The following is a 15248-nucleotide window of genomic DNA, read 5'->3' on the forward strand; positions in this document are numbered from 1 at the left end:
AATATCAGAAATATCAGAAACATATTCTGATACCTAACGGAAGCGGAGCTGTCCAGAACATCCGGCTGTAGCTTCTCAACTGAAACAGTAACGGCAGAAACAGCAGCAGTGTCTACAGCGACTCCATCAGTGGCAGGAGGTTGGACCAAAACACATAACCTACAGATACGAGACAAAGCTGTATTAAAATATCGAAGATGATGACTGTTTGACATCAAAACAGCTTGTAAGGCTCGGCTAACATTAGCTGGGGACTACTATGTTGTTATGTTCAGTGTTATGGTCACATAAAGACTGCTTCACAATGTTTGCATCCATCGCAAGTTGCTGTTTTGACGTCAAACGATAAGCAATATCATCATCTTTGATATTTTAATACAGCTTTGTCTTGTCTTACCTGCAGGTTACATGTTTTGGTCCAACCTCCTGTTCCTAATGAAGCTGCTGTAGATGCTGCTGCTGCCTCCACTGGCTACGTTTTGAGCTGTTAACCCGGCTAGCATTAGCAGACATTATACTACACAAAACAACTGTCATTAGCAACAGATAAAACTGTTTATGTTAATGTTAATTAGCTGTACAGAGACACTCAACACGCTTTCTTTTTGAAACTAACCAACGTTAAAACTAGTGAGTTTTGCTGATTGATGAGTGTTACAGTCATCACAGTCACAGCACATGCTGGGTGCCACATCCAGACCTCATTAGCTGACATTATGGGTTTAATTGTCGTGCTAAGATTACCTGGATGGCACCAACAGTGTGAAAGTGACTGTGGTAATTAGGTTTATATTTTTTAATGTTATGAAGCTGCTTTGAGTGTGTAAAAATACCATGGAGCTGAAAAATAAAACCCAAGATTTGTGCTGTAATGTAATTTTCTTTTTGTTACAATGGATTTTGTAAAATTGGTATAGAAAAAAGTATCGTTCAGGAAGTGGTATCGAAGTCAAGGTATCAGTATTGAAAAATACAATACCCAGTCCTATATGTCAGTGTAGATGGCAAAAATCACATTTGCTCAGTTCTTCAGGTCAGCTGAGGCTGGAGTGTAAGTGGCTCCACTTACCTGTGTTGCCTTCCTCTGTCCTGCCTCTGTTTAGCTGTGCTGTATTCTCTTTGGAGGACACACTCTCCTGAAAACACATGGAGAGGAAGTGATAATACAAAGCAAACCCAAGAAAAAGAAATGGCCTAGAAATGGCATTAAATTGTGTTCCTGATATTTTGTCACCCCCACGTATGTTAATGGGGTGGACAACTTTTCAACTTAAATGCACAATATGTCATTTTAGCCACTAGGGGTCTCTCAATCAAAACAGTAACAAAAGACAGAGTGTGATGACATCGTAAAGTAGCTTCTTCGGGTTAGGATTACTCCAGTGTTCATCATTCCGGATGTTTTTACTGGGAGCCGCAGAGGTCTCCTCCTCTCCAAAACAAACAGACCCGGTGATTAAAACAGGTAAAAACAATGAATAAAGCAGTTTAACGTAAAAAAAAAATAAAAAATCAGTGTTTCTATGACGCTGCTCGGCTGGCACCAGACATCCGGTAGGGGCTGTTAGCTGAGCTGCTGCTAACGTTTGCTCAGATTGTTTCTCTGATAACTTAAGATCAAGAAGTTCAGCAGGTTTCTACCGGGAGCCAAATTATTCACCAAAAACAAACATACACAGGAATAAAAATCGGTAAAAATACTGAATAAAGCTGTTTCACCTGAAAAATCAATATTTATCCAAAGATGTTTGGCGAGCACCGGACTTCCAGGAGGGGCTGCTAGCCGAGCTGCTGCTAACGTTTGCCTAGCTTGTTTCTCTGATAACTTAAGATCCAGACATCTGATTACTAAAATCCTTCATCTGGTTAAAAGATAGTCAAAAACGACCAAGATCTAAAGCGTTTATCATAAAAACGCGGCTTAAAACTGCATAAAAGTCCAGTTATAAAAGTTTCTGTTGAACAACCACAAAGCCGACATATCTTGTATGCATATATTCTTTGGTGGACGCCATTGTGGCAAACAGCCACAATGCCGATGTTTTATCTTGTATGTGTATGATCTTTGGTAGACGCAATTGTAGCGGACAAACACAATGCCGACACATGCATCTTGTGTGCGTATACTCTTTGGTACAGGGGTGTGACGCCATTGACAGGTGACCAAATCAAACGGACCATTACCTTGATTAAAATTACAGATTTCTCTGAGTTTGAAAATTGTTGGAAACATTTGGGATAATGTAAGTACACCACTCAACAAAATATATAACATAGGTCTAGTTGTTTTTAGACATTTTAATGCACAATAGTTACATATTATAGCTTAAATGGACTGTGGTGTACTGGAGTATGACCTCAATAACAAACAAAGTAGAATTATCACCTTTCTGACAACATCAACAAAAAGTGAAAATATATAAGCTTCGTAAAAGTAGGAATTATGGCAGAGCTGTTGTATTGAATTGCATGGTTAGCACATTACCTTTGACTTATCTTCATGTGCGGATGGAACAACAGCCACCATCAGCTGAGTCATGCCCCTCACTCTAAATGCTACCTGTCTGCTGTGTTCTGCTCTGATGACTCTACATGCTGCTGTCTGAGCCTCTGTGCTCAGTCATGCTTCTAGAAAAACTTCTTTGCCCTGTGATTCTGACACATAATTATGTTAACTTCATGTTTCACATTGCTTCCTACAACCAAATTACCTTGATAGGTATGGAAATTGTGAGCATGATGTCACATTCTCAACAGTGTGTTTGTCAGCTGATCCATAAAGCTGAACGGGAACCAATTAGATATGTTGTGTTCAGTCTGAGGATGTATTGATCAGGTGAATGTGTTTTGCTTTAGTGTGTAAGTGATGTCATTTTACCTCTAGGGCATCAAAATCCATGCCAAACTGTTTTCCATAAAGCATGGCCTGGAAGTCCTCTAGACTGCAATCAATACTGTCCAGATAGTCCATCAGCTCCATCCTGACACACATACACACACACACTCCATTAGTATCTTGCAACTCTTATTTTTATTATTATCATTATTATTATTCTGCACTTGTAGTATTTCAACATCAATGTATCAACAGCACATTGCTCCAGAATGAGTAACACTGCAGGGTGGTATCAGGACTGTGGCTGCCCATTGGAGGGCACTTTAAAAACAGCCACTGTGGAAACAACCATAATATATAAATTAAGTAAAAAACACATAGGTCAGAATATTGCTTTCATGTGTCCATGACCCAGTAGGTAGTCCCGATATTCATTCTGGTTTTTGGGAGGATGAGGGCAGTATCACAGCTTTATTAAGGTTTTGCTTTATCACTCACTTCTATTTTTGTTTCAGAGTTAAAAAGAATTTCAGTTTCTGATGTATTTAATCAAGTTGTTTGTAGATGACAAACTTGAGATGGAGTCATTAGACCCTGACTGATACTGGCTTTTTGAGGCTGATACTGACATACATTTGTGAGATGTTGATTGTTTTGATCAGAATTGATTAAATGTGGTTCTTAAAAGAAGTATGACCAAGATATGTAGTGAGTGGGGCATCTTGAAATGTAAAAATAAACTTGGCAGTCCTCTCTTGTGGACAAACTATGCAGTGGAAACATTGGCTGTGTCTGAAATCACTCCCTTGTTCATTCATGTCATGAAGGCACTTGAGAGACTGGTTCTGGCCACCTTGAACCCCAGGTGAAACCAGCTCTGGACCCTCTTCAGTTTGCGTACCAGCCTCATGGTGTGGATGATGCTGTTATCTACCTGCTGCAGCGCATTCACTCTCACCTGGATGGAAGTGGTGGCACTGTGAGAATCATGTTTTTTAATTTTTCCCAGCGCCAGTAATACCATCCCACCACTTCTACTAAGTGAGAAGGTGCTCAGGATGGGTGTCATTGCGCCTACTGTCTCCTGGATTGCTGACTATCTGTCAGACAGGCCCCAGTTTGTGCAGCTGGGGAGCTCCCTGTCTGATGTGGTCATTAACACAGGAGCACCACAGGGGACTGTCCTGTCTCCATTTCTGTTCACTCAGTACACCTCAGGTACTGAGTGAACAGTAAGATGAGGACTGTGACCAGGCTCATTAACATCATGGGAGAGACGGTTGGAGTAGTGGAGCACTACAACTACCTGGGTGCCCACTTGAGCAACGGACTGGACTGGAGGACCAAGACTGACGCTGTGTACAAGAGGGGGATGAGCAGACTCTATTTTCTGAGGAAACTCAGATATTGTATAGACAATGTATGCAACAAGATGCTGGAGATCTTCTACCAGTCTGTGGTTGTGAGTGTCATCTAATGTGCTGTGGTCTGCTGGGGGAGTAGCATCAGTGCCAGAGGTGCCAGCAGGATCAACAAACTCATTCACAAGGCCAGATCTATCATTTGTCAAAACCTAGAGACATTTGAGTCAGTGAGGAACAGGAAGTCACTGAACAAACTGCTCTCCATTATGAACAATCCATCCCACCCCCTCCTTGACACACTAAAGAGACAGAGGGGCTCATTTTCCAACAGACTCATTCAGCTCCGCTGTCATAAAGAACCACACAGGACATCATTCTTACTTTTCACCATAACACTGCAGAACAGCTCATCTCTGTTGCATTACCAACCACTGCACTACACCTGTAAATATTGTTTTTCAGACTTATATCGTATACAGTATATCTATTATTCATTGCCACTTTGTCTTGTGCACCTTATTATTACTCTTTTTCTCTACTATTACTGTTTTTGATATATATATTGCACATACTGTAACTATTCAATACTTGAGTGTCTTGCTACGCAGACCTGCATTTCTGCCTTTTAATTTATTGTCATTTGTTCATTTTTTGCCATTTGTTGTAACATGTTATTGTCAGTTTTTCTTGACTATAGTTGGCTATGCTGGTATAACACAATAATTTCCCTCGCAGGATCAATCATTCACTACTCCCTATACACAGACACTCAACAGTTTACTCAGTAGGGAGCAGTAATAAAGACACTCAATTATAGCAAAAATCATGATTATTTTGGTCAATACTGATATTACAATTATTTTATATGATTACTCACTGATTTTGGAAAGAACATACATTTATTGAACTTTTTAAAAAATGTGTCTTTTTAACAGTGGATTTCCTTGAACCTTAAATATAATTCAACTGAAAAACATAAAAAAAAATAGATAAATAAATAAAATGAATGTATAATATATAAAGACATATTTAAATAAATAATATAAAAATAAATAAAAATATCTTAGATAAAAATAAGATCAACTGTGCTGTAGTGCACTTCCACAACCTGCTGAAAACTACTAAACATATATTCAATATATAAATAAATAAAAATATTATTTAGTGATTGTCAAGATGCATGTAACCAGTAGTAACCAGGTTACAGCTGGTTTTCTCCAGAAAGCTGATTTCTTAACGGTCATGTAAACAAGAAACCTGCTTTCAGTAATTGAAAAACCTGGTTTCCAAAGGTAGATTTTATTCCCTGGAGAACACCGATTTCTCTGCCATGTATAAGCATAACCAGGTTTCTAATCAGCTTTTTACAAGTAAGCATGTGAACAATAATGACTGCAGTCAGAGAATGCACGGCGCCACTTGGCTTGATGAAAGGAGAGATCGTTATACGGGGCGAAGCGTCCACGTATCTAAAATAATAGCATCCTAAGTCCAACTGAAACTAAAATAAAGTAGCCTGTAGATGACTAAATAAGTCAGTTCACCACTGAACATTTGACCGTTAAATTCAGACACATTCATGCTGTGGGGAAGACCTCTGCTCTGCCTCTCACTGCGCTGTCCCGCTACTCCTACACACTGTGCACTGGATTTATAACACAAGACAAAACCAGAACATTATTTCCAAACAGAATGCGGCACAATAATCGTTTTATCTCGATTATCTTGTTTTCAAAATCCTTGGCAGCCAAAATCATAAATGAAAATAAAATCTGATTAATCACCCAGTCCGAAGCAGAAAACCAAGATTTCAGAATCAACATCATTGTGTGTCATCAATGTCAAGAGTTGCACAACAGTACATATCACATCTATACAGTGTGGAGCATCTACACACTCAGAATTCAGACACCCTGTAAAATGGCAGAGGGTAAATGTAGTGCACTGTATAGTAAATAGGGAGTGATTTGGGACACAGCCACAGTTTCATGCTGATACCTATATCTGCAATAAGGTAATATCAGCCAATTTATTGGTCTAGCTCTAACTCATATCAAATATACGTTGGTCAAATATCCAAAGTAGGATTCTTTCTAGTTTTTAGGCAGAATGAAGAGCAGTACTTTGCGTGTGTATACAGTACATTAAGTCAATGGTCCATGTTTACTTTCAACTCAATACAGAAAAATGCATCAAAATTCTTCCCTTTGTCTTAACAATAGTACAATGAACTGTTAACAATGTTATATAAAACACATGGAAAATGACGGATTTTCAAGAACACTGGTAGGACCATTTCCTGTAGTTCACTACCAGCCCATTCTTTATAGACCCCAACATAAACTGCATTTTTCTTGTGATCTACCTTGATGTACTTACTTTCCCAGCAGGTTGATGTTCTGTGATATTGCTCCGTTCTCATTCAGTATGGAGTCCATCATTTTGACCGGGTCTTCCAGACTGAGGCCTGACGGTTTATTGAGCTGCAGGGCACTGCTGTTTGGTTCACTGCTGTCCGAAGTGCTGCTCCTCTGCTCCTCTACTGCTGCCAACACAGCAGCCTCTGTCAGTTTGGTGTCGTCTGTGCAGGTGGTGCTCGCCTCTGTCTCACCTGGCAACCCTGTGTAGTTGTCCAGTTCTACTTCCACGATTTCTACATCACTGAGGGAGTTTCAAACAGCATGTTATTAACAAAAGACATATTGCTGACTGATATACACACTTAACCAAAGTTTATAGTAAAGGGAATCCCCTCATTCTGCTTTTGCAATTAAAACACTTTATTTATTTATTAAATCAAGGCATCAAGCAAAACTTTTATTCCCTACAGGCGTTCTTCTTTTTCCAGAGAGCTCATACTTGGGGGAAGGTTTTGGGGCCTCTCTGTGCACCGGCACAAGAAAAACTAGATGTTCAAGTCTTTTTCCAAACTTATTCAAAGGTAGACACACATTTATGTCTTACAGTATGTTTTTGGCACTAGACCTAATTCTTTGAATTTAAAAAATAATTTGTCACACCACTCAAGAAAGTAGAGGAATTTAAATATCTGGGTCTCTGGCTTGATTCTCAACTTTCTTTTAAGCCCCATTTTGACTCTATAATAGTCTATAATAATAAGTAAGTCTAGATTTGTTTTGAGGTGTCCTTATAGAACCTATCACTGTTTCATGTATGAGTTCCTATATTGGTTAACACCTAAATCTAGAAGACATTTTCACTGGTTGCAATTTATTAGGGTTGAACTCACACAAACTGAGTTTGTGTGAATTTAGCCCCCAGCTAAATTCACACTAAATCAGGCTCTGTGGTGGAAATGCTAGTCCTTCCATTCATTTGAATGGGGGTAGTGCGTTTAGGCTGCAGGGGTGGGGGCTGCAGAGGAGCCACAGCGGCCTGCGGCAAGAAAGTTGAACAACTTTTGGAGAAACGCACCCCGATGTTATACCGGCGATCAGACTGATCAGAATTGTACAACCTTGCCATGGGGAAGGACAAAGACGTTACTAGGAAGAGGGGAGGACATTTCTCTTCATTTGATGACGTTAAAGGTAAAGTTAGGCTTTGCTGACAACTTTCTGACTCATTTTAAAAAAGATAAGAGAAAAAGAGAGAGAGAGAGATGAGAGCACCAGTGAGTGAGAGAGGGAGCAGCTGTGGTCAAGTGAGCTAGAGAGTGAATAAAGAGAGGGAGCGGAGATAGCGAGAAAGCTGGTGAATCAGATCAATAAAATGTTATTTTCTGATTGTTTCACAGCGATTACGTTCTACAGCACAAATAAACATACCCACACCCTCACATACTTCCATGCAACCCAGCAGCAGTGCTCTGCAACACCTGATTTGGTCTGAATACAGGCTCTGAGGCCTCTTCCCCCCCTTCAACACCTCTCTCCATCTCGGAGAGTGACTTCAACAGGCTCTTTAAGAGACAGAACCCCAGCAAAGCAGATGGACTAGACTCTGTCTCTCCCTCCACCCTGAAGCATTATGCTGACCTATAGGTCTCTGGTGTAATAGACATTAAATGTGTAAATAATGCATGTAAACACACTGCGTGATAATACAAGTCAAGGATTTCTGTCTACAATTCTAGAACATGCGCTTCAACAAGCAGCAGCAAAGTCTGGTAGCTCTCAATTTTTACTAAATTTTACTTTATTCTTGTTGTATTTCTAGTCAATTGCTGATGGATATTTCTGTGGGGAGAAGAGTTTACTCAAGAGAAGAGCTTCTTTCATTGAAATTGAGCAAATCTGGAGGATACCACCCTATTATAGCGGAGATAAAGAGGTGTTTTCGTGGTTGCTGTGCTGGTGCAAAGGTGAGGGCCAGGAAATGGAGATATAAGCCCTTTCCACCATCGGTCATCATGGGAAATGTCAACTCTCTGCCCAACAAAAGTGATGAGCTGGAGATATTGGTGAAGACTCAGAAAGTATACCGTGAGTGCAACCTCATGTGTTCTACTGAAACCTGGTTGAATTAAAACATCTCTGATTCCTGTGTGGAACTACCTGGCTTCACTCTCATACGGATGGACAGAGACACTAAAGCTAGTGGAAAGAAGAAAGGAGGAGGACAATGGAGCTTTTTCCCTATCTTTATTGAAGAGCGTGGTATATCAATTTGAGAGCATAATTTATTGATTTCACATTCAAATTTTGTAATTTGTCCCTCAAAACCCCTGCCCTCGCACTCAAATAGCCTCTGCTTGCGCTTAGATTTGCTCTGTTTCTGCTCATATTGTGTGCTTGCACTCAAATACAATGTTGCTCGCACAGATTTCCTGCTCCCAAGCTTCAGCTCTTCTCCTTGCACTCAGGCTGCTTCTGCGCCCTCGTGAAACTTCTGCTCTCGGATTTCTCCTCTGCTCTTGGATTTTTTGTGCAACAACCCTGTCAAAATCCCCCAACCAATAGAAGGCCAGGTTTAGTGTTGACCAATGAAATGATCCCTGCCCCCTTGCAAGCTTGTTCGCTTTACTTCTTAGAGTGTCCCGTACAGGCGGGTACTCTTTAACTGGGTTCATCCACTCCCGCCCTCCAGGGCTTTATAAAATGTACTTCCCTTGCTTTATTTATGACTTTTGGAATAAAACATTTCACGTTCATTAATACACCAGCACCCGTGATTTTTACGAAAGTAGCTGCATACAGTATTATAGTAGCCGCATGGCACAGTGCCTGCCTGTTGGTGTGCTGGAGGAGAAAACGATGTCACCTTCATCATAAACGTTTCTATGGTTACGCCCATGTGAGAAGGCGAGATGGTCACTTGAACTTCATTTTTTATATGAAAAATTGAAGTGATAAGCGTTACAAGGACCCACAGTTGTAGTTTTACTTCCTTTTGGGACCCACAGTTGTAGTTAGCTGGTGCTAACAGGCTAAGCTAACCGTGTCAGTGGCTTTGCACTAGCAGCAGTCCGAATGGAGGAGCTGCTAACCAGCCTGGGAAAACAAAAACTGCAGGTCCCAAAAATTTGAGTGCGAGGGCAAGGTTTTGAGGGACAAATTACAAAATTTGAATGTGAAATCAATAAGTTATGCTCTCAAATTGATATGCCATGCTCTTGAATAAAGATAGGGAAATAGTTCCATAGAGGACTGGCTTTATTTGTGAATCAGAGATGGTGTAATCCCTTACATATTACTGTCAAGTAGAAGATGTGCTGTCCAGATATTGAATTACTGGCAGTTGGTATGAGACCATACTATGTACCAAGAGAATTCAGTCATATCATAACAATACTTGTGTACATTTCTCCCAAGGCAACTACTGATGGCAAAGGTGGAATACAAAAAGAAAATTGAAAGAAATTTACAACACAGCAACATCTGGGAGTTGTGGATAGGAATCAACACCATCTCTGGCTACAACAAAAAGAAAAGACAGCCAATAGTGGGTGATGTGGACAGAGCCAATGACCTTAACCAGTTCTTCAACAGATTTGACACTGTGGCCACAACCACTTCCCCTGCTGCTCCTTCTCCTCCACATGGATGCATCTCCACTGCGGCTCCTTCTTCTTCTCCACATGTGTGTTTCTCCACCACAGTTCCTCCTTCTCCTCCTCCTACACATGTGTCCATTTTGACTGCTGCAGCTACTAGAGATGGAGGTGAAGTTGGAGCTCAGGAGACTTACTCTGGGAAGGCAGCTGGCCCAGATGGTGTGTGTCCAAGGCTGCTTAAAGACTGTGCTGCCCAACTGTGTCAATCTCTCAAGAAGATCTTCAACCTGAGTCTACGGTTGGGGTGGGTCCCGGGTCTGTGGAAAACATCTTGTATTGTACCGGTACCAAAAATAAAATGTTGCACATCATGAAGACCCTGGAGCGTCTGCTTCTACGCCTACTGAGGCTTGAGGTCAAAGACAAACCCGATCCTCTGGAGTTTGCATACAAAGAACACATTGGAGTGGATGATGCTGTCCTTTACATGCTCCACCGTGCTCTCTCTCATCTGGAGGAATCAGGCACTTATGTAAGAATCATGTTCTTTGATTTTTCAAGTGCATTCAACTCCATCCAACCCATCATACTCAAAGACAAGCTCAGAGAGATGGGAGTGAATCCCTCCTTTGTTTCCTGGATCACTGATTACCTGACAGAAAGGCCACAGTTTGTCAGGTTGGGGAACTGTGTTTCTGGGACAGTAATGAGCAGCACGGGGGCTCCACAGGGGACTGTACTGGCTCCATTCCTGTTCACATTATATACCTCGGACTTCAAATACAATTCTCAGTCCTGCCACATCCAGAAATACTCGGATGACACTGCTATTGTGGCGTGTATCAGGAATAGACAGGAATCCGAATACAGGGATCTAATAACAGCCTTCAGTGACTGGAGTCGAAAAAAACACCTTCAACTGAACACCTCAAAAACAAAGGAAATGATTATGGATTTCCGCAGGTCTAAGCCCCCTCTAGAGCCAGTGAAAATCTGTGGGGTGGACATTGAAGTGGTGCACACCTACAAATATCTAGGGGTCCTTGTGGATGACAAGCTGGACTGGTCCCCTAACACTGACGCCCTCTACAGGAAGGGGCAGAGCCGCTTGTTCTTCCTGCGGACACTGAGGTCCTTTGATGTGTGTGGAAATGATGACCATGTTCTACCACACGGTGGTGGCCAGTGCACTCTTTTTTGCTGCAGTGTGCTGGGGAGGCAGCCTTACAGACAAAAACACCAAGCGATTAGGCAAGCTGGTCAAAAAAGCGGGCTCAGTGCTGGGCAGGAGATTGGACCCGCTAAGATGTGTGGTGGAGAGAGGCACACTGAACAAACTGAAAGCTATAATGGACAATAGCAGACACCCTCTCCATAGCCTCCTGGAGCGACAGAGGAGTAGCTGCAGCAGTCGGCTCCTCTTATTGTGCTGCAGAATGGAGCGATTCAGGAGATCCTTCGTCCCCACAGCAATAAGACTGTTCAATTCTTCCTGAATTGACTGGATAGTTTTTTTTTTGTTTTTCTGGGGAGTTTCTTTTGTTTTTATATTTTGATGAGCTCGTGACAATTTGAATTTCCCTTTGGGGTTCAATAAAGTAATATCTATCTATGTCTCTATCTATCTAACCTCTTGCCTCTCAAAGTGCCATGATGAATGATCATTTTAGTATTGATCACTCTCCACACAACATGCATCTCAACAATCACTACAATAATATGATCTCAATTATTTTGGTGTAATTTATATTTATTTATTTATATATTGAATGTACAGAGAATCTGGCTGTCTGCCAGTGTTCGGGGTTACTGTTGCAGTGACGGAAAGCTGGTTTTAAAATATTGTGTCTATTGTGTTACAACGCCTTCCATAGCAGGAGGAGCATGCGGTGTTTTGAGTGTGTGAATCTGAGATCAATTTCCTGGGGCTTTTTACAGTCTGTTTTACGTACACAGTTCAATGGATGGAAGGGGGATGCCAATCATTTTCAGCAACTTGTTGAAAGTGTGTTGAAAGTTTCTTGTGGGTTGGACTATCTGAGCTGTGCCAGACTGCTATGGACGATGTGAGAGTACAGTTTATCACTGCAGTGAAGACATGGAGCAGGAGGTTGTTGTCTCGCTAACATAGACACTATGGTAAGCATAATTTCAGAGCAGACACTTTCCATTTGTCTTGCAGCTATTCAAAGTTTACTCTCATGCATAACATATACTAGCACTTTAAATGCAGTAGGATAGTGTAAATAGTGTCAGGTCAGTAGTCTTACCTCTGTTCATAGGCTCTGGGTGACCCCTCTGTGACCTCAGCCGTCAGCTCTGCTTCATTCTCCGTCAGGTCACAGATGATAACATCATCTGATATGTCGGAACCCTTCACACCATTCAGACTGTTGACAGACGACTTAACAGGACACACACACAGACAAGAGTATAGGTTGCAGAGAAGTCCATTCTCACTATTTCTCCTATATAACACACCATACAGTATATTCAATGATATTTACTTTAACACATAAAATATGAGAAGTACCTGATGTAGGGGTGTAACGGCACACAAAAGTCACGGTTTGGTATGTATCTCGGTTTTGGGGTCATGGTTCGGTACAATTTCGGTACAGCAAAAAAAAAAAGAAAGATAGAAAATAATATTTTGGTCCTTCATTTTGAAAAATGTAAACATCCAACAATGGCTCATTGGCCATAACTATTACTGAAAAAGTGTAGTTGTGCTGCAGTGGAGAGGAAAACAACCTCTCTTTTTCTGCACCTGCTGACAGCTATTTTATGCCGATTTATGGTCTAACTCTATCTGTATATAAAGTGGTTCAAACTAGCTCCAAATCCAGCAGGGTTGGAGCATATTTTAATAATAGCTACCTTGGCTAAGCCAGCTAACATACATTCACGAGCCTGCTACATCTAAGTGGTGCACTGCCAAAACGTTCCAGGTAGAATTTGTGCTCTAGAAATATTGTTCCGCACATTGGACTAAGTGGATTATTAAACTATTTTGAAAGCAATTGACGGTTTGGGATGGATATGCGTGCCGTTACACCCCTAACCTGATGACAACAAGAATACAGTAATTCACTGGTGTACACTATAGGTAATACTTCCCATGTTTATGTTACTAGGTAGTGCTTGTTACTGACCTGTTCCACGCACACTTTGTCATCATAGATCTGATGAATGTATTTGGGCTTCTTTCCATTGCTGTTCATAAGAATTGGCCTGCTGATCATAGTTTACAGTACATTAGTGCAAATACACTACACAATATTTACAGATTTAAAAATGAAGATGTGCTTGATCCCTTTCATATTACTGTCAATTCAAATTAGTAGTGGTCAAACAAAAATAAGTACTTTTCAGGCATCCCTTTAAGCTCTGATAAGGTGATGGGAATTTGTCATTCATTTTGGTAGTTATAATGACTACATGTTTAATCAAGTAATCAAAGGCATACAAATGACTAATTGATATAGAAAATAATCAACTGCAGCTTATTATTTACATGTGGCCTATCATGAAATAAAGATACATTCTTAAACACCTGCAGTATTTCTAGTACTGGCACTGGTTGGGAACAGGTGATAATCTCTCTAAACTTCAATATGCAGACCTGAATTAAAAACTGACTGCGTTTAATTTGGCATGTGATTGGCAAAAGAAAAAAAAAAGGCAGGAAAATATACAGAGCGCAGAGCACGACATGGCACAGCAGCCACACACACACGCACACAGGGGTTAGTGTTACCCTAACGCCACACACTTAGCTGTATAAATTTGTAAATATAAATTTATTAAGTATATTGGACAGTTTTCTGACATTTTACAGACCAAATGATTAAGTGTCAGATTAATCAATGATGGTAATCTTTTGTCACAGCTCTAATCAGACTAGGATTATATTCTTGATTAAATTATTAGTTGTCTTGTCTTGTTTTGTCCGACCCACAGTGCAAACAGGGCTGTTGCAATAACCACAATCCCACAGACAAGTCAACCGATCTTCTGATTAGTGGATGACCCGCTCTAGTTTTTGAGCCACAGCTGCCCAACATTTCATTTAAATTAACAACATAATTTTAATGAAACAACCAGGAGAGTTAGCTTGTTTGTCATTGTTGCTAATAATCAGACTGGTTAACCAGCAGCAACAAAGTTCTGTCAACTAACAAACAAGATGACAAACAGCCACAAGTGGACGTTATGAAATGGATACTTCATTGTTCGCCACACAGTAAGAAGCTGTTTTTAAGGGGCTAGCCATGCTTGAAAACTCACAAAACTTTGCACACACATGAAAGGTCACACACTTAAAGTCAGTGATATTGTAAAGGAGGCGGGCATAGGTGTGGGAGAATGGCTCGACAGCGCCCCCTACAATATTTCAACAAAGCAGCCCCGCACCACGTTACACCTACATGTACGAAAATCAGTACACACATGTATCATGCCAGGGCGCACAAGGACGCATGGCGTAAACCCAACAGGAAGTCAGCCATTTTGAATTTAGTGCTCAAGTTTGGTGAACTCATTCATCGTAACAACTTCAAAATCAGTGTGTGTCATCTAGACTAGTTTGTGATCAAAAGTTATCAAAAGATTTAGCTATTGTCTTGTGACTCATTTAAAGTTCAAATGAAGTTTATATCTAAAACTACGTGGAAGAAGTAAATGTTCAAAGAGGTGTGGGTTTGCTCACACTGCCTATTCAAATGTATGAGTATTTTCCTGTGTCCAGCTGCAGTTACTTATTGTCTCTAAACACCTGACAGTACACATTTCAATCAACTTTGACCAGGTCATGTGGGTTAAAAGTCTTTCCTTTTCTAAAAGTAGACTTAATGAAAATTAGGAATTTAATTTGTTTTACACACAAACTCATCAAGAGTTTTCAATTTACTAATTAAAATTCAAGTGAATGGGCCCAAAACTTGCATAATTTTGATGACACAGGTGTGAGAAAGACAGACGTCTCACCCTGCAGAAAATTCTCATCCTCACACCGTTGAGATTTGATGCTTTGCCATGACAGAGGAAGTTGCTCTAACTTTCTTGCAAATGTTCCCGTCTGCACCAAACT

The 15248-nt window shown here is 40.7% G+C and overlaps 1 protein-coding gene across 2 annotated transcripts in view; it reads right to left on the minus strand.

Moving 5' to 3' along the window:
• The window catches only part of hsf2 (heat shock transcription factor 2), a 34059-nt gene that overhangs the window by 3995 nt on the left and 14816 nt on the right, over nt 1-15248 (minus strand). The window contains exons 7-11 of one of the 2 annotated variants that reach the window (XM_042390288.1): nt 13312-13390; nt 12427-12560; nt 6580-6861; nt 2879-2981; nt 1070-1136 (exon numbers count right to left, since the gene is read on the minus strand). In XM_042390288.1, the coding sequence (XP_042246222.1) occupies nt 1070-1136; nt 2879-2981; nt 6580-6861; nt 12427-12560; nt 13312-13390 (665 nt within the window). Of the gene's footprint in view, nt 1-1069; nt 1137-2878; nt 2982-6579; nt 6862-12426; nt 12561-13311; nt 13394-15248 lie in introns of both variants that reach the window. The other variant, XM_042390287.1, reaches the window with a different exon arrangement.

The sequence above is a fragment of the Thunnus maccoyii genome, chromosome 17 (assembly GCF_910596095.1).
Source record: "Thunnus maccoyii chromosome 17, fThuMac1.1, whole genome shotgun sequence".
Classification (NCBI taxonomy): Eukaryota; Metazoa; Chordata; class Actinopteri; order Scombriformes; family Scombridae; genus Thunnus; species Thunnus maccoyii.